The sequence below is a fragment of the Alosa pseudoharengus genome, unplaced genomic scaffold (assembly GCF_046254945.1).
Source record: "Alosa pseudoharengus isolate Yale_2024_CS ecotype anadromous, Long Island Sound unplaced genomic scaffold, YU_APseudo_1.1 YU_APseudo_1.1_scf_13, whole genome shotgun sequence".
Classification (NCBI taxonomy): Eukaryota; Metazoa; Chordata; class Actinopteri; order Clupeiformes; family Clupeidae; genus Alosa; species Alosa pseudoharengus.
Genome location: NW_027468598.1, coordinates 4142029 through 4167013, shown reverse-complemented (window position 1 = coordinate 4167013; position 24985 = coordinate 4142029). Strand labels below are relative to the sequence as shown.

Here is a 24985-nt window from a genome sequence, read left to right as displayed (position 1 = left end):
GGACATAATTTGACCATAGGCTCAAAAATGCACAACAACAAAGCTGCATTTTAATGGGAAAATGTCACCACATTAAAATAAATCTAGATATGCGTATGCAGTAAGACACCATTTAACTAACACCAAAATAACAGGTAGCCTACATGTATTGTTTGACATTAGTGTAAAATCTCCCACTCTGTATTCTTGCTTGATCAGAGGTTAAAGAAACAGCACATACTACATTAGATCGGTCTTCATTTTCATTTTCATTTTCATACCACATTTCACCAAATACCACAGGCTGGAAAGGAAAGCTGTGATTGGCACTGAGCTTAGTCATTAACATCAGTGGCAGAGAAAAGGATCCTGATTAAAATGCTGTAATGGACAATGATCACAACCCCTTAAACAGCACTTTCACGAGACATGGGAACATTTTCAGTGGCAGACTCCAGTCACAGTCATGCTTAACAGACAGGTTGGGCGTTTGTTCCCTGGGCCATACAGCTCTTCAACTCCTCACAGAAGTAGAGGGGTGAAATGTATTATTGGGCAGTCTGCTTCTCTCTGCCCCTACCATATCATGCCAAACTACACCTAGACCATACATGGGCAACATACGGCCCGCGGGCCACATCCGGCACGTGGGCTTTCCCTGACCGGCCCGCGTAAGGTCCGTGAAAGAACAATCGTCAAGAGCCTAGCATAGAGATAATGCACGCAAATCAATATCGTTTTTTTTTTTTTTAAAGCGACTGCTATTTGTAGGCCCATACATTTGTGCGTGGATGCATACGACGTAAACACCCTCACTGATGTGCTGGTGAATAGAATTTATGCTTCTGCGTCGACACAATGCAGTTGCCTTTACGTCGGCGTAAACCTTTCCTGTCTGTCATGTCTGCGTCGCTCACCACCGCAAAGGTTGTTAGAACGAACTCCTACTGCTGCTCGTTGGCGATACGAAGTGTTCATTTCAAAACGTTACTGGCAGATAGACAGTTTACAATCGGATAACCCCGTAATTGTAACCAAAATATGTCTGAGTTTATTTGCAAAGCTTATGTTAGCGAACTAGTATGATGCTACTACCCACAGGTTGCTTGAAGCAGCCGGCTCAACACACAGATCGAGTTGACCAATCACAGTTATGTGCATAAAGTTAAAGCAAAAACATAGCCTACATTTTTAAAATAGTTTTCTTTGTGCATGTTGATTAACTAATGACAGCCTACTACTGTCTGCTCCACATTTTCGTAGTCTAATTCTGCATAGAGTTAATTTAATGAAGGTAATGATTTAATGATGAAATATTGCTGAGTGTTGATGAAATGGTGGCACAGGCCTATCGGTTATACTGACTCCTTCACATTTTCATGACCTAGCCTAATTATATAGATATTGTAGTACTTTTTTATATCAGTCTTTGAAAACTGAAAAAAAAAAAATGTCAATGTCAAAAAATAATTTTCGAGAATGAGGATTAAATACTGGACATAGAATTAAATATTGCTGTTTTTCCTTTGTCTCCCTCACATTTTCATCTGTTCTTACAACTAGTAAACAAAACCATATGATTTACTTAATGTTATACAAGAACAGAATAGAATTGAACAGAATTGAGTTCAGACTTGAGTTCGGTATTTTGGGTCCGGCCCTCCTCAACAGTCCCAGTTTGTCATGTGGCCCCTTGAGGAAATTAGTTGCCCACCCCTGACCTAGACCATCTTTTACTGATTATGACTATAAACAAATGATGAATTGAAAGTTATGCAGTATTAAGGATTTGTATGGTTAATTTCTATGTTTTTTTTACCTTTTTGTATTTTCCATCAGACACAGTATTCACTGGTAAGATCTTTGCACTACCTCCATGAAACACACTCTACCATAAAAGCTCACTTCCACTTATGCATAATGCATAACAGTGTTAGGTCTCAGTCTACAATCTGGTGGATAGACCATCATCTTATAATTGTATAACCTTAGTGTTGTTATTGTTCTATATGCGTGTATTATACTGGGTGTCTAAATTTCCCTCCTGCCTGCCTGTCAAATACTTACCAGGCATATACAAATAGAAATACTTGCAATGCAACAAAACAAATAATCTTGTCAAAGCAACACAAAATAAACAGAACTAAAACACTGTCAAACTGATTGTTTATTGAAAAGATTTGTTTTCTTGATGAGGGCAAATTGAGTTAAAGTCCAGAGATGTGTTGTTATGAGTAAGTGGGGTTCACTGTGATGTTGCCATTATGCTTGACACACCTGTAGAGAGAGATTGGAGAGGAGCATTATATAAATGGTACATCCGACACGTGGATCTGTACAGAAATGTCACATGTAGGTTTTTACCCCGCCAGTCATTTTAGGTTGACCTTTAGGGTGATCACTTAAAACTGAGAAGACAATGCTTACATTTCAAAATGGTTGTGAAATATTAAATTAGCAGTATTTTAATGTAATTGGAGAGGAGGAAAAGAGTAGACTTAGAGCAGACTCGTTTCACCCCCCGCACCTTATACGGAATATCCCTTACGGCCAATTCCAACGTTTGAGACGTATCTGTGACAAAGACAACGACTTCAATGAACAGGTTGAGTCAATGGCTAGGAGGTTTTCGGATAGGGCGTATAGGCCAGAAGTTATTTCCCAAGCTAACAGTAAAGCGCAGGCCCTTTAACATAACGTTCTACTTGAGAAGAATACACATAAACGGACTAATAAATCACCACCATACTTCGTCACTACTTACAGTAGACACGCGGCACGGATTAAAAACATTGTAAGGAAAAACTGATCGATCATTGAGAGTGATTGCCAATTACGAGAAGTGTTTCCTGAACCTCCAGTAATATCGTTCAGACGCGCGCCTACTCTTAGGGATAAGTTAATGCGCTCATACCTCCCACTTGAGCGAAGACTCCTGGCTCAGAAAACCTATAGGTACTTTTAAATGTATGCATTGCCCCCATTGTGCCAATGTCAACCAATCCAAATGTTTTTTGGACGCAAGAACCAACAAAACATATGAATTAAGGGATTTTATTAACTAACACAACATTTGTAATTTATCATTTGGCATGTCCTTGTGAGGAGGGGTTCTTTTATGTCGGCCGCACAAAAAGACGATTAAGGGACCGTCTTGCTGAGCACTAGGGTTGGGTATCGTTTGGGTTTTATCCGATACCGGTGATAAATCGATACTTTTAAAACTGTGCCGGTGCCAAAACGGTGCCTGAACCGGTACTTTGTTTTTAAAATGTTTTAAATTAAAATGGTCTAAAGCATGAATTGCTTTTTTTTAAATTGATAAGACAAATTTGAACATGAAATTGAACTGTTATATTCAATTTACTATCAATATCTCATTGCTCCTACGGATAATACATTTAAATGTTAAAACAGCTTGCCATGCATGCACACACTATGGTGAGCTCTGCTTTCAAGTTTACCCAGTGTAGGCGGTTTGCCATAATGTATGTTAAAACCGCTTGCCATAAAACTGGCAGGTCATGGACAAAGGCATTTGCAAGCAAGCTAATCTAACAGGGACTCTATTTTCCAGTTAATTCAGTGTGTTCCCAAATGCTTCAAGAAATGTCATGTCTTAACCCATAACACGCAGTAGTTTTGAACATGTTAGGCTACATGTCGGTGTTGAAGTGTTTAGATTCCTAGTAGTGGCGCTAGCCTAGTAGGCATTTTAACTGCAACTATGCGCTAACACCAGTCAGCTGAGTTTACTAGCGATAACGTACGGAGATGGTTTTGTAGCCTCTTTGACAGTTCAGTGACATCAGGTATGTAACCTACATATTTATGTTTTTGCCAGCTAACTTTTAACATGATCTTTATATTCATTGTGATGCTATATGGGCATCATGCACATGAAAGATTAATATCATGCCATTATGTTGTTTAACACACCGTGAAATAAAGTTTTCACCTTACAACTTTGCTGATAACATTTCAAATAAATGTCAGTTAGCGCATTAGCAAGGATATTGTGTACCGTATAGGCTAGCCTACTGTTGATGTTGTTTCATAGCCTTTTGCTTGTGTGTAGTTAGGCCCACTGCTAGATTTTGACAGGAGCTCGCGATATCGCTTTAAAGCAAACTTGGGCTCACGCAAGCTGGCAAACACTGTCCACTCGCCTACGTGGTGCACCCACCCCTCTGGTTTATACATCCAGCATCCAGTGTTTATCATATGTTAGCTAACTGTATCTGGATGTGTTGCTATCAGAGCAAGACGTTAGAGATAGCACATGACATGCAGTGATGCCTCGTATAATTTTTAATTTTTTTTTAAACGCTATTTAAGCACCGAAATGAGGCACCGAAATCCATGTTGTTATTCGATGCAGTTACTACCGTTTGCGTCGGCACCGGTGCCAAATTTCAAAAGATGTGCTGCAGACCTGAGGCAACACAATATATTCTTCAGAAATATAGCTAATAAAGGGCATAACAAAAATAAAATACTATATTCATTATCTTTGAGTTCAGTTGAAAATAAGGAACTTTTCAACATGAGTGCACTGCCATTTTAAAGGCCTACAGTCTATGGTGCTCTGTCACTTGCCACACACATCGGCGCCGAAGTTTTTAACACGCAAACACTGGATGAACAATGGATTTTATGGAGCGGCGTCAACCAAATATAACTGAATCGTGATTTACACAGCGGCAAAGTGCGATGCTGGTGCAGAGTTGTATTGAAAAGAATGGAATCTAATGTAGCCTACAGTAAATGAATGTCGAAAGCAGAGTGCATCGCACTCATGTCGGCATCGGTGTCCACAGCAATTTAAAACACCATTCAGCTAACCGGGAGTTCAGAACTGCGTTGGTGTTTATTATACGTATCTACTCTTTGGCCGGCTCGTAAGCCTAAACAAGTGTGTGCAGCATGCCTTTACGTAGCCTACTAAAGGCGCATCATCATAAGATAGGCTACATTTAATCTGCATCACGCCCCATTTTAGCGGAAAACAAGTTAACATTATATCATTTATTCCAATGGGAAAGACAGATAGCCTAATCACACCTTGACGTTACATCTAGTTATTAATTTACAGGCCATTCAATCATTTTACTAACACGGCAGTTATGAAGAATTATGTGTATGTAACTTACTCATGTCGAAACTATGTAGGCTACATTACAACCCATTCAGCACGTACTAGCTACACTTACCATATCCCATGTAAAACGGTTAGCTTGCTAGCTAGCTAACTGTGGAACTTCAGTATAACAGGCATAGCCAATTATCTCACCTAGTTGTAGGAAAAAGGCTACGTTCATATTACAAATGATAGAATGAATGTGTGACTTTTGTTTAGTTGATGTTATGACATGTAAAGTTAAGCTTGCCGAACTTAGTTATAGTCAGCCACGGGCAGTTTGACACTCCTGTTAGTAGGCTAAACTGGAAAGAGCAAAAAATAGGAACATAATGGTCACATTAATCTCATAAACACACAGATAACTCTTACACCAACCTTATTTTGTGCCTTTTATTCACGTTTGTTTCAAGATTTAGTAAGTATAAGCCCTTTTTGCTCCCCACTTCGATGCAGCATGGTTTCCATTATCCAAACAGCTCCCTTTCCCCTAAAAGGGGGCGTGTACATGCAGCACGGTCTAGCTAGATCCAGTGTGGTGTTGTAGTTGTTCTAACGTTACTAGTTGTTCCAACAGCTTGTAAAAAAAACGACAAAGTTTCTTACACCAAAAAGAATCATGTGGAATGTTGTGAATACATCGTGCCAATCATGTGTTGTGATCTCGCAGATGGAGCGAGGTTGGTGTGTCGTGATTCGTGTAGCCTTGCCCACACGCAGTTCTGCTCGAAATAGATGCCCGATAAGTGCCCAAAAAAGCGTTACAATATGGCTGCTGAGTGGAGGGACTTGCCTAAAAGGACTTTGGTCACGCCCCCGAGACGAAATTTCGCTGGCCAAAATTCACGAGGTGTTTCGCTGTGTGGAAACCGACCGTAACTACCGTTTTCAGTCAACTTCATGGCTTATTTAAGATAAAATAGCCTAGACTGTGTTTCTAGAGCTGCATTACATGAACTCAACTGACAACAGGTAAAGCCATGATTCGGTCATTGAGGCTCTCTTTGAAAACAAACTTTTGTCTTTCCGAAGTTTATTTTTGTAGTTTTGTATTCCGGAGTACAGTAGCCTGATGCCTTGACCATAAAGTTTTTCCTACCGGTTTGCCGTTTAAACTCCAGTTAAAAGACTGGTGCCGCTCTGAACTTTCCTGCCAGTACTGGTTTATGACGTCAGCCGCTACATCTCAATTGGTGACATGACATTTTGGAGCATAAACCTTGACATAGTAATGCCCCTGAAGCTACAGCATAGCTCATTGCTCAAGTCAATGTTCCACAACTAAAGATGACCTCCTGATGGATTTAGGTTGTCGGGGAAAAAAGGGAAAAAAAAAAACAGCTCCACCATTCCATCATGCTTTCTAACCAAATGGGTCATACGTATATATGAGGTAGATCATACTCACTTTCAAAATCAATCTTCTCCACAATGTTCTTGGGTTTGATGCTCTCTTCCTGGTTGAAGATGAAAATCATACCCTCTTCATCCTCTGTCCAGCCATATTTACTCATCCATACTTTCACCTGAGTGTCTAGAGATCAAAGAGGACAAAGGACCCAAATTAAAGCAAAAGAGGCATCACTACAAAATGACTTGAGTATGCTACATATTTTAACCTTTCTGTTTCAATATGGTTTGGGCCCCTTCCCCTAGATTTTTGCCCTAACCCTCGTTTTTGCGTGTTCACGTGTAGGGGTAGGGTGTCCCATTACTTTAGGGAGCATGGGGTAGTGCTATCTTCCCCTTATAATCAACCCTCAAACTATAGTGAGGTCCGATGCAGGTTTAAAGTGAAGTGGGAGATAAAATTACCCAGGATACCTTGCGAGCCGGCCAAATTTGTCAACCAAGATGACGGACACCGCTAGAAAAGGAACACTTGCATTGTTCATATATTTTCGCAAATAAGCACGTTAAAATTTCAAAATATGTTGGGATATGTTAGTTTGAAGCACATCCAAAAGGACTGTCGAGTTTTGAACACTAATGTTAGAAAATATCTCACAAAGCTATCTGACGATGTTCATGATATCAGCCGAGTGCTTTGAGAGAGTCTGCCATCAAATAACGTTATACATCTGATCTGGGTAGTTTTGTCAATATTTACGATGTGTGTTCCGGCGTTCACATGCACACTAATATCTATGTTGATTAACCAGACGTAGATAAACCAACACAGCCCACACAACAGGCAACACGACTGCTGGAACCGGCAAGTTCCTGAATGAAAATAGTAGTAGGCTACTACCTGTATACACGTTGGCGCTGCGCGTGACGTAGGTGAGCACATTCGCTACGCTAATTTGCATAAATCTAGCATTAAGTATTCTTGATTTTACATTGGCCTTATAGCAAGTAGGCTATGCAAATTACTATGTGTACAAGCACATATAGCAGCCCACACTGAACTTGGCTCTCAAGTGAAGTGTTATGTTACTTGGCGAACGTTTGTGGTGAACATTGAACTTTGAATGTTTTCTTTGAACAGATATAGTCATGGCTGTGATTACCTGCAGCATTTGGCCTCTGGCCTAATGCCTAAAATCACAGCCCTGTTGTCATCTGCTACCAACACCACTCTCACTCATCCCATACTGCTTATTCAGACCAGTTTTCCACAGAACAAAGACCTTACCCAAATTTGTAAGAAGGTTGTCACTTGCATTCAAGCCTCTTTGGTGCTCACAGTCCAGGACCATAGGATCAGAGACAGGCTGGGCTACTTCTAGGAGACTAAACCCAGGGATGACTGGAGCACTCTGAATACTTTTAAACTTTTTTATTGTGGTGCAAACAATTGACTGATGTTTTGACGCACTGAGTCTGCACAGATTCCCACGCCATTGGTTAATGATAAGGGGTGGGTATTTGCAGCAATTAACCAGTAAGAGAACTTGTGGAAAGAAAAGTAAGCATCAAGTACATCTTTGGTCAGTGTGAATTATAAATACAAAAGAAATCAGAGAAAACAAGAAAGACATAATTCTTCATTTAAGGCGAGGTTAAAAAACAATTTTTTCATGCACTGGTCAATTTCGAGATTTTGGGCTAATTTGCTACCTCAGCATGTATTCTTTCACACTACTACAACAACAAAGTCCAATTTACACATTTAGGTGTTTATTTAATTACATTTTGTCTACTCGCGCCTGTATATTTCTCCTAAATTCACCAAAAGTTAGCTTTCTAACGTTTCATGCTCTTGGGGCAGCCGTGGTCTACTGGTTAGCGCTTTGGACTTGTAACCGGAGGGTTGCCGGTTCGAACCCCAACCAGTAGGCACGGCTGAAGTGCCCTTGAGCAAGACAACTCACTGCTCCCCGAACGCCGCTGTTGTTGCAGACAGCTTACTGCGCCGGGTTTAGTGTGTGCTTCACCTCACTGTGTGTTCACTGCGTTTCACTAATTCACGGATTGGGATAAATGCAGAGACCAAATTTCCCTCACGGGATCAAAAGAGTATATATACACTCCGTGATACGAAACGTATCATGTGTAGTACCGTTGGAAAGCTCTGTTTTTCCTGCATAACGTTGTAAAATCCAAATATGGACACTTTCTTTTGTATCCGCAAGCAATCGTGAAAGTTCAAAGGCGAGTCTAGGCTGAGAACGAAATCTCATGGCTGTTTTCCAAGGCTGTTTTCTCAAATTGAGTTTCTCATTTTCCAGTAGAAACATCTCAGCCTATGTACACCAAACTTTCCAGTTATACACTTAACAGTATTCTGAAGATATTTACAGAGGGATTTGTTAATAAATCATTCCTGGCCTGATGTGTGACATTTTAATCCAAAAAATATGGCAAAAATCAATTTGTAAGGCTATGGACAGCATATTTTGAATTCCTAGGTAATGAAAGCTGAGATCCTGAAATCCCTCTGTAATTTTATTTTCATCTTGTGTGTAAACAAAATGAAAAAATTATTTTGTACCTGGCTTTATCATCTGTTCAGATCTATCTACCGAAAATATATGCAAAATTGTGCATATTTAATGAGATAATGCCTAATGTGCATAATTAAACATTTGAATTTCAAAATCTTGCAATACATTTTTTGTTCATACTTGTGTAAGTAATCAACTGAGGAAGTTCCATGGTGATGTCTATTATTTAAAATGTTTACCCTATTCACCTGCAGTGTCTTGCCTTAAAACCATGGGGCTCAACTGTGTTGACTTTGTGGATCCAAAACGCTTCTCTTTTAAGTAATATTTTGACAATGTGTCCACCTCGTTGGGGAGGTAGTAGTCTGTCAATCCATCAGAATTTCAGAGAAGCGCAAGAGCCATGACTTGCATGGACATAGTGTCACGCTATTGCATAGTCCATATTATGATTGCGTATAGCGGCTTTGTGCTCTGCAATTCTCTGTTTGAGTGGGCGTTTGCCCAACATATATCAACCCACAAGGACATGTCAAAATATGCACAACATGGGTGTAGTATTACAGTTTATAAACGCATTGATGTTGTAATGTTTACCAGTGTGTGGGTGAGAAAAGAGCTTGGTGTTGTTCGAATTGGAACAGTGAGTGCAACGACCGCACCTATAGAAAGTCAGCTGTTTAGGAGGGCTCATAGATGTGTGTACCAGTCTGTCTCTTAAGGAGCAGGATCGCTTAAAAGAAAACTATGGGGTTCTGCTCATATGTCTTTTAAAGATGGGTCAGTTTGTAACACATTTAAAGATGTGTTTTATTTCCACACCTAAATCTGAGAATTTAGTGGAGAAGCAGAGACACAGAGCTGAAACACGGCTAGATTTTTTCCAGGTGGTGTGGCCTGTGGGCAGATTTGGCTCGTTGATACGCTGCGGAGATGTCAGCTTCGACATCAACCAGCTCACGGAATCAACCAGCCATCTCCACGACCTCGCTTTCAAAGTCGGCTTCAGTACTGCCGTTTTTTTTAGATGCAAGAATTGGCCGATTGGGATGTTTTTAATCGATCTCTTAGGGTGGTGACCGTCTGCTCTGAGAAGCGTGTTCCTACTACTCCTGTCTCCAGATTCCCTTGGGTATTTTTCCGTATAGTTAGGTCGAGGACATCTACCTTTTTAAGTGAATGCTCACTCTTGAACTTAAGGAAGAGGGTGGTGCAGTTAATATATTCCATAAATTGGTTTAACTCTGATAGATTTCCAGTCCAAACAAAAAACACATTGTCTATGGATCTCTTCCACAAGGGGATATTGGGTAGAAATCTGTTGTTGAGGGAAGTGTAGATAAACTTCTCCTCCCAGAGTCCCATCACTAAACATGCATAGGAGAGCGCAAAACAACTTCCCATACTGACACCTTGTTTTTGGAGATAATACGCACAGGCATATTGGAAATATTTTTTTGTTAGAGACTGCGAGGGAGAGGCACCCTAAAAGTGGTCCTGTGAGCGTGTGTCTCTGCATGGGGCCATGTTCAATAGTTCCGCATTTATGCCACTCCATCATTCATGCCACTCCACTTCCTTGTATCCTTCTTGTTTTCTCTTACTATATCTTTTTTTATTTTGATTTATTTTGATTCTTTTTTATTTAAAATTCACACTGACCAAAGATGTACTTGATGCTTACTTTTCTTTCTGAGCGCTCTGACTAGTTAATTGCTGCAAATATACCCCTTACCATTAACCAGAGGTGGAAAAAGTACAAAAATATTATACTCAAGTAAATGTACCAATACTTTGATGAAATATTACTCAAGTACAAGTTAAATTACCCATCTGAAAATGTACTCAAGTAAAAGTAAAAAGTAGTTCATTTAAAAGTAAAAGTTACGTTAAGTAAAAGTCACTTAGTTTTTGGAGATAATACGCACAGGCATATTGGAAATATTTTTTTGTTAGAGACTGCGAGGGAGAGGCACCCTAAAAGTGGTCCTGTGAGCGTGTGTCTCTGCATGGGGCCATGTTCAATAGTTCCGCATTTATGCCACTCCATCATTCATGCCACTCCACTTCCTTGTATCCTTCTTGTTTTCTCTTACTATATCTTTTTTTATTTTGATTTATTTTGATTCTTTTTTATTTAAAATTCACACTGACCAAAGATGTACTTGATGCTTACTTTTCTTTCTGAGTGCTCTGACTAGTTAATTGCTGCAAATATACCCCTTACCATTAACCAGAGGTGGAAAAAGTACAAAAATATTATACTCAAGTAAATGTACCAATGCTTTGATGAAATATTACTCAAGTACAAGTTAAATTACCCATCTGAAAATGTACTCAAGTAAAAGTAAAAAGTAGTTCATTTAAAAGTAAAAGTTACGTTAAGTAAAAGTCACTTAGTTACTTTTTGTTGTGTGTGTGTGTGTGTGTGTGTGTGTGTGTGTGTGTGTGTGTGTGTGTGTGTGGGAGGGGGGCTACAGCGCTACATTCTGGGGGCATGTTTGTGAGCCCCCATGTTCATGCCCCCCAGAGTGTAGCGCTGTAGCTGCCTGGCTGATGGCTGCAGCAACTCGAGTTAGGTAAAACCGATTGTTTTCTGTTTTTCTTCCGGACCGACATACTCGGTGACCGCGAGAAACAGAGATCTATGTGAAAAATCACCGGAGTTCTCTAAGTTTGAGCAGCAGTTGATTTTCAAAGTTAGTTGTGCTCATCCTTGCTCGCTTTGCAGTGAACAGTAATCCAGCACAACTGAAAAGCTGCTCAGAGGCATCTGAGGCAGGCCCATGTTGAGTTTCAGCAGATCCAAGGGTCTCGGACTGTGGGAAAAGTGGGACTGATTACAGGGCCCCAATGGAGGAGAGGGCCCTTGAAAAGTCTGAATATTTAATACCAAATTAAATGTCAAAATGAATGTCAGACGAAATGTAAAGTTTGACTGACTACATTTTGTATACAAAAAAACAGTGAAGACTGTCTAAGGCAGGGGTGTCAAACATCAGGCCCGCCAGCCGGTTTCATACCACCCCCCAGATGTTTTGGGTAGGAAGGAACAATTAGGGGGAAAAAAAAAAAGATATTTACATCCAGTGGTCTTCAATAATGTGTTATAAGCAATATTTTTATTATATGACAAATTGATTAAACCTAACACTACAAACCATCCTCAGCAAGGAATAAGCAGAAAAACTAACATGGAAGTAGGGCATTTCAAGACAGAAAGATCAGTATATGACATCAGTACATTATTGTGTACTTGTTTGCTCATAAGTGATATAATCAAACACTCTGATACCCATGCAGAAAAATTATAATGACCATGACAGCCCCCCCACTACCTAATACGAGTTTGACACCCCTGGTCACTCTTACACTCTCCCTTGTTAAAGCGCAAAATGGTTTGGTCCGCCTGCACAATGATTCATAAGGCATCTCATTTTGTTTACGTAGTTGAGCATTGCTAGCAGTGGACTGCTAATTGTTGTGCTGCTGGTGCAATGTCTTTCTCCAAGAAAACCGGATTACCAAAAAACAAAGGCAAAAACAGGAAAGAGAGAGATCAAAATGAGGGGAAATGGCTGCTAATAAACTTCTTTCCAAAGAAAAGTGAGCACAAACTAGGTTGCTAGGTTACAGGGACGCTGGCAAGACACGCCGCTCCGTCTGGCATCATGTTTTTGTTTGTTTTTATGTAATGTTCGTAATTTTATGTAATGTCATGTTTATTTTTTGTATTGGTTTGTCTAGTTAAATGTTTTCCCTATTTATTTACGCTATTTTTGATAGTTTTCGTGTTATTCTTAGTCCTTTTTACTCCTAAGTCAGCTGATGTCGTTGACATTTGTCCATTGGGAGCTTGCTATGGCTAGCTTTTGCCTTCCATCCTTCCATCTATCCGTGAGCGGTGCAGCACTTCACTGTCTGGTCGAAGAGATCTCTCGGGACAGCCGGACCTAGGCTCTACTCTGCGAAAGATCTACCGTGGCCGCCGAGCTGTTGCTGACCTGCGAGCTGCCTTGCCAACTGCAGACGTTAACGGTGAAGAGCTGCATTCTCACGGAGCAACAAACGGTCGCTGTTAAGTCCACTGAATTGCGGATCTACACGATCGCTCAGTACTTTGGACTGTGCTTCCATCTAGTGTTAATTTTGTCACCTATTTTTAATTTAGTCTTAGTCTTAGTCTTGTGACAAAATGTCCTTTTTAGTCTTTGTCATATTTAGTCATTCAAATATAATTTTTGTTAGTCAAGTTTTAGTCGACTAAAAGTCTCATACTTTTAGTCTAGTTTTAGTCAAAAGAAAACTAAAGGTATCTTAGTCTTAGTCAGTTTGTCAAAACATTTTAGTCGTTTTTTTTTAAAATAAATTATTTCTGATTACCATTTCAGTGAAATAGTGTTTCACACATCTCAATTTTCCAATATTGTGTGTCCACAGGGCTACTCGTCTGTTAGAACTCATTCTGATTTTTTGTCAGTCAGTATGTTTAAGTCGAGCTACAGTTATAGCTCGGCTGGGATTTGACTATAGACAGTAAAAGATTTGAATGGACCACTGTCATGATCTTCGTAGACCAGTGTTTCTCAAAGTGTGGTCCGCACTGGTGGTCCGCAAGCTATCCCAAGTGGTCCGCAAGCAGACGTGGTAAAATATATTATATTTTACCACGTCTGCTTGCGGACCACTATATTATAGATGAGTTGTTTGCAATATTGAACCAACTTGTACTGTATGTACATGTATCTGTATGTTACATGTAAACTGTATGTTAATGTAAACTTGTACTGTATGTAAAAAACAGTTCTGCAACACTGTCTATGTAAGATATGCCAGTTAAATCATATGAATCCTCTGACACAATAAGCAAAGTGCAAAGACAATAAGCAAGGTGGTTCAGTGAGTAGGCCTATTGTTGTACTGTTGAAGTAGGTCTAATTTTTTTTTTTAGCTAGGTGGTCCGTGCGTTTCTTTTTTATTGGTTAGTTAAGTGGTCCTTCGTCTGAATAAGTTTGAGAAACACTATCGTAGACCCAAGTATTATTTTTTTACTCCGCCACGCTAGATGGCGATATGCGCAACACATTCCCCAAACTCTCCATCTTAGCAGAGAATATGATCTTAGCTAACCTGCTAGCGAACTTTCCATATTAGATTACTTGCTAGCAAACTTTGCATCATCAGTGTAACTAGTTAAATAGTTGACATTATTTGCTGAACATTTTCGTATGGACATTCTGGGGGATGTTAATTTGTATATGTATGAGAGAAGCTTCAACTTCTGGGTATGTAGCATTGTGGCATAAAGCTTAGGTAGTTAGCTTGCTATTTCTGACAGAAATCTCCGGTGTTATTGTTCCATGTAGTTTCGTGTTGCAGCCACAGGGTTGCAGCAACAGCACGTAGACTAGCCTACAGGAAAGCTGCTGCGCATGAACTCATTTGGAATATTTTGAAAACGTAACAGCTAGATATTCTGTCTTCTCATTTTGAAGACGAAATGAAGAGAGATTTTATCTTAGTTTTTATTTCATGCAAAACATTTTAGTCTCGTCTTTTTTCGTCAACAATAATGAATCTTAAGATAGTCTTAGTCAGTGTTTCAGGACATTAGTGCAGTCTCGTCATCGTCTTGTCTTAGTCATGAAAAAAAAGGTCGTTGACGAACATATTTCCTCTCGTCTCGTCTGACGAAATTAACACTACTTCCATCATCTCCAGACTGCAGTCTAGCAGGCCTAGCTTCTAACGTTAACGTTATCTCCAGACTGCCAGTGAATTCACCGGGTTGGTCAGTTGCTAAAGAACTTTGTTGGCATTGCATCGGTTGTGAAGACACAGCTCTGTGCGCAGTTTTCACGGATCATTGCCCTTGGACATTTTCAGCTGGTTTGGAAATTGGACTAATTTTAACATCACTTTTTCCCCTTTTAAAATATATTTTCTTTTTTTTATTTGTTTATTTGTTTTGTTGTCTGTCTTGTAGGCTGTCTTGGGGTCACGGGTACACTGGTGACTACGCCGCTCCGTCCGGCATTTTTTGTATTTGTTATTTTTTAAATGTATTTGTCTTGTCTTGATGTCATGGGTACGCTGGCGACTACGCCGCTCCATCCGGCATCTTGTGTCTTGTTGTTATGTGTCTTGTTTGTGGAGCGCTTTGGATTGCACTATGTGCATGTTAAATGCGCTTTAAAAATAAATCTGACTTGACAAACGTTAAAACACGAAATCACATGGTGTTAAACTGCTTGAATATCTCCGCAATCGAAGTGAGACAGACAACCCATTGAAAGAGCGGAAATATACACTTTCCTAGGTTACACAGGTAGTAATCTGAGGTATCTCGTGATCCACCCTCCATCTCTTTCAGAAAGACTTGGCGCCAGCTTGATTCATGCCCTATGGTAGGCTACATGCTGATCATTGTCATTGTAGTGGTTCCGGGCGCAATTTTTTCCCTTACTTTCGGTTTTTGTTAGTCTTAACTTATTTCTTTTTTTACTCAGTAACGGATGGGATTTGTGATATAGTGAAGTACAATACTACACTCAAAACGTAATCAAGTAAAAATAAAATGACCAATTTTAAAAACTACTTAAAAAAATACACAAAAAAAACTTCTATACAGTAACGTGAGTAAATGTAATTCATTACTTTCTACCTTTGCCATTAACAAATGCCGTGGGAGAGGGAGGGGAGAAAGGTCTTTATTATCTGTGCAATGTTACCAGTATGGTTTCACTCTGAGGAAGACACAGTGATTGTTGTTTGCACCATAATAAAAAAAGTTTAAAAGTATTCGGAGTGGTCATCCCTGGGTCTAGTCTCCTAGAAGTAGCCCAGCCTGTCTCTCTGACCTTACTCAAATTGTTTGAACAATGATCTATATTGCAGGGTTCCCACTCTAAGTGAAATGTAAAATTCCATTACTTTTTTCCTGACAAAAAAACTGAATTTTCATGACCTACTTTATAATGAAGGGTACAAGATTTCAGAACAGCCGCGTAGCGTTCAATAATCTTTTACTTTTTTTTTTAGAGTGGGAGATGAATAAATGGGTATTGAATGAACAAGGTTGGGCTAACCACAACTACTCAAGCAAGCAGTAAAGTTAATAACCAGAGATACACCAATTCTGAATTCAAAATTCCCTGATATTCCATGACTTTGCCCCCACAATGATAAAATTCCCTGATTTTCCATGTCTGGAATATACTTTCTAAAATTCTAAATCTAAAATCTAAAAAGACATCTATGTTCAGGGTGCGTCTTCTTACCCAATGGATCACCCAACATTTCAGCCAAAAGCCTGTGATCAATGTTCTGGTAGGTGATTCCCACAACATGGCAGATAACTGAAAACAGAGACAAAAAATAACACATTAAATGGTACAAGTGTGTTGATATTTTCCAAGATTGAATAAGATGAGTCAACTAGTAGTGACAATTTTGTACAGACCATATCAATTTGTTAAAAAACACTATCTCCCTAGCTGCTACACAATTCTTCACACATTTTGTGCTGCAGGCAATCTCATCACTCAACTGTGGCATCCCACCTGCAATGCACTGAGAGAACCACAAGGGCAATTTTACTTTATGTAGGCCTGGGCATGCCTTCACACCACACATACCTGCACATACGCTTCCTCTAGGCAAACTCTGTTCTCAGGGATGCAAACACGTGTGGTGAAAAAAAGGACACATAAGCTACAGGTGGTCTAAGCTCTTATGTCTAGCAGCATAAATGGAATTAACCCGACGAGTCTGCAAAAATAGTGCCACTACCTGACAAAATTTGCCGAGATTTATTTCGTCCTCCTGCAATTAATAACAATGTTCTTTTTGTTGCTGTTGCTGGGCTTGCACAACCTGCGGTTTATTCGTGGTGTTAACGGATATAACAGTGAACCGCACATTTCTAATCGCCATTTAAAACATATGACCATAGATTTTCTGTATGTCCAGTATTCTCGAATAAACTGACATTTTGTCCGGTCAAAAGAAAAAAGTCTAGCGTAAACTCTGCCCTGTCGGCAAATGGCAAGTGACAATCATAGCCATTTGGAGTAGTTTCCTTAATTGGTAAAGTGATTACAATTTTAACTATCTGATATCCAGTTTCAGATATACAGTTGTAACAATCGCAAGACAATTACACAGTCCAGGTAGCAGGAGGGCTCAGTAAATAATGTTTACAAATAGCAATATCATGCATGTCCTTGTTAAGCTCACAGTAATAAGCTCTGCCTCAAAATGTCTCTGCTACTGGTGGGGGTGGGAGATGTGGGTTTGGGTGAGTGGTTGGTGCAACTATACATTTGAGTTAACATTTGTTCATATCCAGGGCCTGAAGTTAACTTTTTTGGCCACCAGCCACTGTGGCAGGTGAATTTTGAAATCCACCTGCCACAGTGGTTTTTTACCAGCCAAAATTATTTTGTGCCCAAAATAAAGGTGAACGGCTCAGAAAATGCATAAGAATGGTTCTTGAACTTGTACAGAATACACATTACAGTATTCAAGTAAAAGTAAAAAAGTACTTTGTTAATAAATTACTCAAGTAGGCCTAACAAGTTACTTTTTTGTAGGCCTACATTTTTAGATTTTTGATGGACCTTTAAAGGGATACAAAAGTATCCTTTATGCCTATTTGCTTTTCTCCTCCTCTGTAGGCTAATCATATAGTCAAACATATTTTAAAAGCCCAATTCAAATATATTATATTTAATATACTTTGTCATAGCCAGAATAAACATTACGTGGCTATGGATTGAAAAGCAGTCTTCCAATACATTGGAGCTGATTCTTCTGCTTTGCATTGCTAGAAGTCTGGTTATAACTTCACCATACAGACAATGTAACCTAAAAACAATGGCTATATTATGGGTAGAACTATATTTAGGCTATAATAGCCTAGGCATATCCACTCGGGTAGAGCGACAGAGCAGGCTATCTGTTTTCTCAGCCGACCGTCTCATGTCATGTCCTGCCCTGCAACATTGAGGCTACATAAATGAATGCTAGGCTTTTTCTAACTTGTATGCTCGATTTCCAGTGCATTTGCTTTGCTTGTAAATTAAGTTGTAGGCCTACTTTCCTTGTCCAATGTGATTGTTGAACGATGTTGGCCAGAAATGAATATATGTGGAAGTTTCCGTGTCATGCCATAGGCCTACCTCTAGTCTCGTTGTTGGCACTCTGGCAGCCTCACCAGAAGATGCAGCAACTGGCAGGACGTAATTGCGTTAACTGAGTTGTTAGCTATATAGAACATCTACTTCTGTGTAGTAGGCTACATAGGCCAGCCATCACTTTTATAATCGCGGGGAAACGTAGCAATGCTTTCTGAAGCCCTGTTTCTTTTCTCCCACGCCGTTGTGTACCGGGGGAGAGGTGCTCTTTTCTCCCTTGAGATAGCCTACTTTCTCCAATAATAAACTTGTTCTCGTAACGAAAGGCAATTGAAAATGTAGCGGAGTAAAGAGTACATTTCCTACAGCAATTCTGACAGTGCATCTCCTTGCTAAGTGTTGTGTTGTCTTATTGGCTACCCGCTAACGTGGCAGGTAGATTGACAGTTTCACCCGCCAATCACAAAAGTTACCCGCATTTGGCGTGTGGGCGGGTGCCAATTTCATGCCCTGTTCATATCTCACCCAGTTCATCAGAGACTATTTTAACTACATCCTGTATGCCATCATGTAATGGAACTTAAAGGAGAATTCCGGTGTGATATTGACCTAAAGTGTGTTGAAACATGATACCGAGTGTGAACGTATGTCTCATAGCTTACCTTTCAAAAAAGAATTCCATGGAAATGCATGGATTCCAGTTGCTGCTACTGGAAGCAACTCAATCCATGCATTTCCACTGAATTATTTTTGGAATCTGATCCCTTATCATACCAGTTCATTCGTACTCGTCACTCGACTTATCGTGACTAAATTCAAGATGGCGTCGAACGGTAAAATCCCTTAAGGTACTGTCTGTATAAATCGTCTTGTAAATAAACTACCAGTGCTTTTTTAAAGTTCTCTGTCTCGTTTTAAATGTCATGGCCCTCGGAAGTCTACCAATGAAGTATGGAGCTACTTTGAGCCTCGTAAATGGTGTAAAACAGTGATTTATTTGCATGGCTAGGCCGATGCCCGAGGCACCACAACAAAACACTGTCGGTAGCATTGGCTAACTAGCGCCAGATTTCTGAGTGCAGGGGACAAGCTGAGGTGAGCTATGAGACATACGTTCACACTCGGTATCATGTTTCAAGACACTTTAGATCAAAATCACACCGGAATTATCCTTTAAACTAAATCAAGAAAAACTACTAAAATGTGGCAAAATTGTAACTCACACTTGCGTACAGAATCTTCAAATCCAGTGATGCCATCAATAAGCTCCCTGTTCTCCTCCAGACTAGTCTGTGATGTATTTACAAACAGACATAATCCATGTCATACATCAAGACAATATTTAGACAAATCCACTGAAAAATATTTTTAGACAACAGATGGGCATTTTGAAAAGCATTAGTGCATGGAAATAAGTCACTTGATGTTTTTTTGCCGTACCCAGAATGCCTGGAAATGACACGTCTCGAGAAGGTTACCCAGGTAGAGTATCTGTCTAATCGGCCGTTCCTCCTGCTGCGACACTGTAGTCAAGGAAATCAAACATCTGGAAAAGACTAAACTTTTCTCCAGACAGTTGTGTTTCCATCTAAATGACTAATATATTTTAAGCACATGGATGAAAATGCAAGTACGCACATTTGCATCCATCAACTAAAAATGGACATTCTTCACACCTGTAAGGATGTCAGTTTATGGAAACAGTAAAATGCAAATAACTGAGTTTATGCAAATAAACGAACTTCCATCAACCTTAGTTACATTACATTTTAAACAAATAGCGAGTTTATCCACCTTCCTCTAGCTAATCTAATTTTTAAGGAAATCTGTTGTAAATTTCAAATGGTTGGTCAAAATACAAATTAGTAGGGTCATTCCACGTCAATTGAACCAGGGCCCACGCACTTAGGGCTCAAAAAATTCTGAAAAAATGACCAGGTGTACCTATGTTACCCAGGAGACACACTGTAAAATTACTCTTAGGTAAGATCAATACTTTCCAAGATACGGCCAGTTTTACAGGGGGAGGGGGGTGTCGATTTTGGTCGGCCTCTTTTTTTTGTCAAAGTTCACAAGCCCACAGCGCAAGAACTAAACCATGTAGGAGGCTCAAATTTTGCATGCTGGTACATAAATAAGAATAGTATGTAGCAAAATCGTTATGTTTGGACTGGATAATCCTGCATGGTCATAGCTGTCCCTCAAAGTTGATACAAGTTTTATTGGAGTTTTTGGCTGGGCTCTGTTTAGGCCTTTAGAAGACATATTTGTACTCAACGATTTATTTTCCTTACTGAAATAAGTAGAAACACTCTCACAAAAAGCAATGAACAGGAAATAAATTCCTTCAGGGTCTGAACAGCAAACCTTACAAAAATCATTTTGGTTCTCATTTTCAGAGCACCCAAACACCTTGTGGGAATATGCAAAGATTTTTTTAAATCTTTTTTTCTTTATTCTCCATGAGCCTTTCTTTTTTAAAAACACCAATTTAACTTGTCTTCGGCAAATCTTTCTTTTTCACTTTCCACCCTGAACATGGGCAAAATGCACCATTGAGATCAATATGTTTTGTATAGAGCTACCACAGGTTACTCTATACCAGGGGTCCCCAACCTTTTATCTACCACGGACCGGTTTAATTCCCATTTTTTTTTCACGGACCGGGGGGGGGGGGTGGTTCGGGGGTTCAATGTTCCATATGTGTTGTGCATGCATTACTTGAAAAGAACTAGGTCCAGTTATGTATGAACAGTGAAGGTAACGAACTCTTAAACATGTGAAAAACGTGAAGTTGAAGAAGTGAAAATTAAACAATATGAACTATGAATATTGAACAACTTGAAGCTACATCTATCAAGTGTGAACATGTTTAACAAACGTGCATTACGAATATAATCTGTGCTTGTTTCCCTGCAACAAGAAGGTTCCATCTGGGGGTGATGTGACACCCTCAGTGTGTTTGAAATGTCCAGTCGATTGCGTAATTTGGTCTTAGTAATGCATGTTAATTTCGATCAATTGCTCATCCTCCTGCGCTGACAAGTTAGGACTATTCGGGATATTGACAAATGGGTTGCGGACCCACTCATTGGTTTGCCGTGGATCTTTGGAGTATGGGAAGTAACGCTCAAACTCATTTGAAACAAGGTGATCGCGCACCAGCTGCGAGAGAAAGGGCCCTGCAGTCTCTCCCAAAACCCCAACTACTGTTTGGAACATATCAAATACACCCCGGTCCACTCTTCGTCCCCACAAATCAAGCTTGGCTTTAAATGCCGCGACTTTATCTGCCAGTTTAAAGACAGTCATCATTCTCCCCTGGAGTGACAGGTTGAGGTCATTAAGCAACCCGAATATGTCACACAGGTAAGCGAGTTTTGACACCCAGCCCTCATCACTAAAATGTGCAGCTAACGGTGACTTTTTTTCTGTAAGAAATCTCTGCAGCGGCTCCCGCAACAAGATGCTTGTTTTTTGTTGCTCGTTCTAGCAGTTTAGCTAACTTCGTGTGACACTACCGTTCGCCAAGAACTGAAATGAGCTGACCTGAGGCTGCGCAGCGCTGAAGGCAATATGTAAAGTGTTGAAGGCGGGACAGACAGACGTAAGAAAATAGACCTTGCAAAATGCAAACATGCGTGCAATCAAACAACTGCATATAGGCCTATGTCGTGTAAAAACGTGACATTATTGCGAATTAAATCGAGTTAAATTGTTTAGTTTGCATGCATTTTTTTTTTAAACTAAATGTCGTAGGCTACGGCTCGGTTAGGAATGTCCCGCGCCCGGTGGTTGGGGACCGCTGCTCTATACAACCACAGGTGGCACTGTGGTAACTCTACACAAAACATATTGATGTCAATGGGGCATTTTGCGCATGTTCAGGGTGGAAAATAAAAAAGAAAGATTTTCATAAGACCAAGTCAAATTGGTATTTTGAAAAAGAAGGGATCATGGAGAATAAAGAAAACCATATTAAAAAAATATTTGTATATTCCCACAAGGTGTTTGGGCGCTCTGAAAATGATAACCAAAATGATTTTTCAGACTTGTGAGGTCTGCTGTTCAGACCCTGAAGGGATTATTTTTCTGTTCATTGCTTTTTGTGAGTGTTTCTAACTTATCTCAGTAAGGAAAATAAATCAAGAGCCTATGTTGAGTACAAATATGTCTTCTGAAGGCCTAAACAGAGCCCAGCCAAAAACTCCAATGACATTTTGATCAACTTTGAGGGACAACTATGACCATGCAGGATCATCCAGACCAAGCGTGACGATTTTGCTACATACTATTCTTATTTATGTACCAGCAAGCAAAATAATTTGAGCCTCCTACATGGTTTAGTTATTGCGCTGTGGGCTTGTGAACTTTGACAAAAAAAGAGGCCGAACAAAATCGACACCCCCCTCCCCCTGTAAAATAGGCTGCATCTTGGAAAGTATAGATTTTACATAAGAGTAATTTTACAGTGTGTCTCCTGGATAACATAGGTACATCTGGTAATTTTTTCAGAATTTTTTGAGCCCTGGTTCAATTGATGTGGAATGACCCAGTAGGAAGGAACCCAGCTACTAGGTAGTTTTGAGGTCTAGGTAACCTATAACAGGCAAGCCCTCTATAAGTACAAGTACATTAACGGCATACCTTTTAATGAAGACTGCATCCTTGTAATAGTAGTTTTAAGATACGCTGCAAGTTTTCAGATACTCATAACTTTAAAAGATAACTTGTAGAGAAACATATAACCACAAGAGCATACAGTCTAAACAGGTTCCAAAAAGATACATGTGTTTGGTCAATCATGCACTTGCACAGGGTGAAGTCTGTGTGTGGGAGATTTGTCAGAGCCTTGAGCAAGATTTGCGAGGTGACTGTGGTTTGAAAATACGCTGGGTTGAACTGGTAGCTAAGAAGAGAAAAAAATTCAGACAAGTTAATCAGACACATACTCTACAATGGAGCGTTCTACTAGCATGGTGAAGGTATACTATAGTCTATGGTGAAGAGCCATATAATAATGATAATGAAGATAAACAAGTTGCAGGCACTTGTTGAGGAACTCACAGTTTGAGAACAGCAAGATTGGCTTCCAGGTCATAAGCATTTTCTTTTGCTTGCGTTTCTACATAACGCTCCAGAGTAGCAAGATTCTCCGGGTTGTACCTGAGGATAACATTAGCATTCAAAACATGCCAGCTGAGATGGGAGATGCATGCTGGTTTAATTTAACTTGTTCATTACCTCTAAAGCCTACATCAATAAAGTGAAAAGTAGATATTACAGACTACACCATTCATCATACACACTGTAATGAGAACGTTATGCTGAAGAAACACATAGGCGCAGCTAACAGATAACGTTATGTTTTAAACGCAAGACAAGAAACTATGCCTGAATGGTTGAAATGATGCTGTTAACGTTAGTGTTTTTCAAGATTGTATAACCTAATTAATTCAACAAATTCCAGTGTACAAAGATTACAGCAACGCTGTTAGTCCCATGGCAGCTGAATCTAACAAACGTTAACATGGATGAGCATTCATCTGAGCAGTTAGCTAACTAGCAGTCAATAGTTAGCTAGTAAAATATTTCCTTCCATTTGTAACGAGAACGCTACCTGTCAATCCCACGAAGTAGCTTGGCTACATTTGCTCGCATCTGTTCAAACGACGAGCTCATATTATCAAGTGTGTTTTTCTGCGAGCGTTAGAATAAAATCCACACGTGTAACTACTGATACTTGTGCAAAGTGGCTCGCTACCATACGCTACCACCACACCACTGGAGAATGGGAACGGAAGGATGTACTGCTGGCAATTTACCGGAAGTTACAGTACCTCCTTTGTTAGCTTTTCAAGTTGTCGCCGCCGCCTGGATAGGAGTGCAATTAAAGCATTTATGGCGGTTGTCTGTTGGTTGAAAGTGAAACACATCATCTTGGGAGCAAAGGATTGAGGGATGAGCAAATAACCTGATTCAAATGTCGGATATTAGTATGTTGTTCAGTTAATTTATTGGATTACACTATAAAACCATCATCAATTTATTCAATTTAGTTTACCATAGGACAAATTTAGGCCTACATATAAGTTATAGGTCAGGCTACAGTAATATCCACTTTTCTCCAGGCAGTTTTAATTATGGAACAAAAGGTTTAGTGGTAGGCTAAATGCTACTGGCATGTTGGTGGCATTGAGATATAGGCTACAGTGAGTAGGCTTATATGAAGAAAATAATGTAGGCTAATTGTTAAGTGTTGCATAATGCAATTGTTAATATGTGTTATGTGTCCTGTAGGCCTAGTTTAAGGGTCCATTTGCAACCTCAATGCGTTGTTTAATTTAGCCTAAAGTGTTTTCCGTGCTTACTGACTTTTGCTTATTGAACAAAGACAAGAATGTTACTTTGATTTGGTCCTACGTCAGGTTAAACAAATACAGCATACATTATGCACTCTGTGCTGTTATAAAAACACTCAGTAGATGCAGATCTAGCCTACTGTAACTTTGTTGGGGAAAGTCTTCTTCACATTGTCTTTAATGCAGTTCTGTACCTACAGTACTATTTTATTGGTACAGGTGGATGTAACAGCAACACTCATAGATTAATTAATTCTATCTACTGTATATATTTTTTTTTAAATTATGGAAGAATGGAGAGGAAACGTATGCTTTCCATCTGTGAAAATGTTTTGAAGAATGAAATATTACAGCAAACAAACTGAAGACGTAAAATGTTTTAAAGGTTTTTCCTCCTCAATGGACAGATACAGTATGTCCATGTACAGAAGATTGATGCAGAACAGTGTGTGTGTGTGTGTGTGTGTGTGTGTGGAT

The 24985-nt window shown here is 39.6% G+C and overlaps 1 protein-coding gene across 1 annotated transcript; it reads right to left on the bottom strand.

The window, feature by feature from the left end:
* Positions 1-2128: 2128 nt before the first annotated feature.
* Positions 2129-23947, bottom strand: eif3k (eukaryotic translation initiation factor 3, subunit K). The gene is made up of 8 exons (XM_076281846.1): positions 23767-23947; positions 23214-23312; positions 22935-23055; positions 19587-19661; positions 19370-19436; positions 16290-16367; positions 6528-6653; positions 2129-2256 (listed from the first exon to the last, which is right to left on the bottom strand). The coding sequence occupies exons 1-8, from the start codon at positions 23826-23828 to the stop codon at positions 2225-2227; spliced, it is 660 nt and encodes a 219-aa protein (XP_076137961.1). The 5' UTR covers positions 23829-23947; the 3' UTR covers positions 2129-2224.
* Between the last annotated feature and the right edge of the window lie 1038 nt (positions 23948-24985).

Excerpts from the sequence above, each read along its gene's own strand:
- eif3k (XM_076281846.1), bottom strand. The coding sequence starts at position 23,828 with ATGAGCTCGTCGTTTGAACAGATGCGAGCAAATGTAGCCAAGCTACTT. Across the intron at positions 23,313-23,766 it reads CTACTTCGTGGGATTGACAG|GTACAACCCGGAGAATCTTG; the intron begins GTAGCGTTCTCG and ends TGTTATCCTCAG. Across the intron at positions 16,368-19,369 it reads TGAAGATTCTGTACGCAAGT|TTATCTGCCATGTTGTGGGA; the intron begins GTGAGTTACAAT and ends CTCTGTTTTCAG.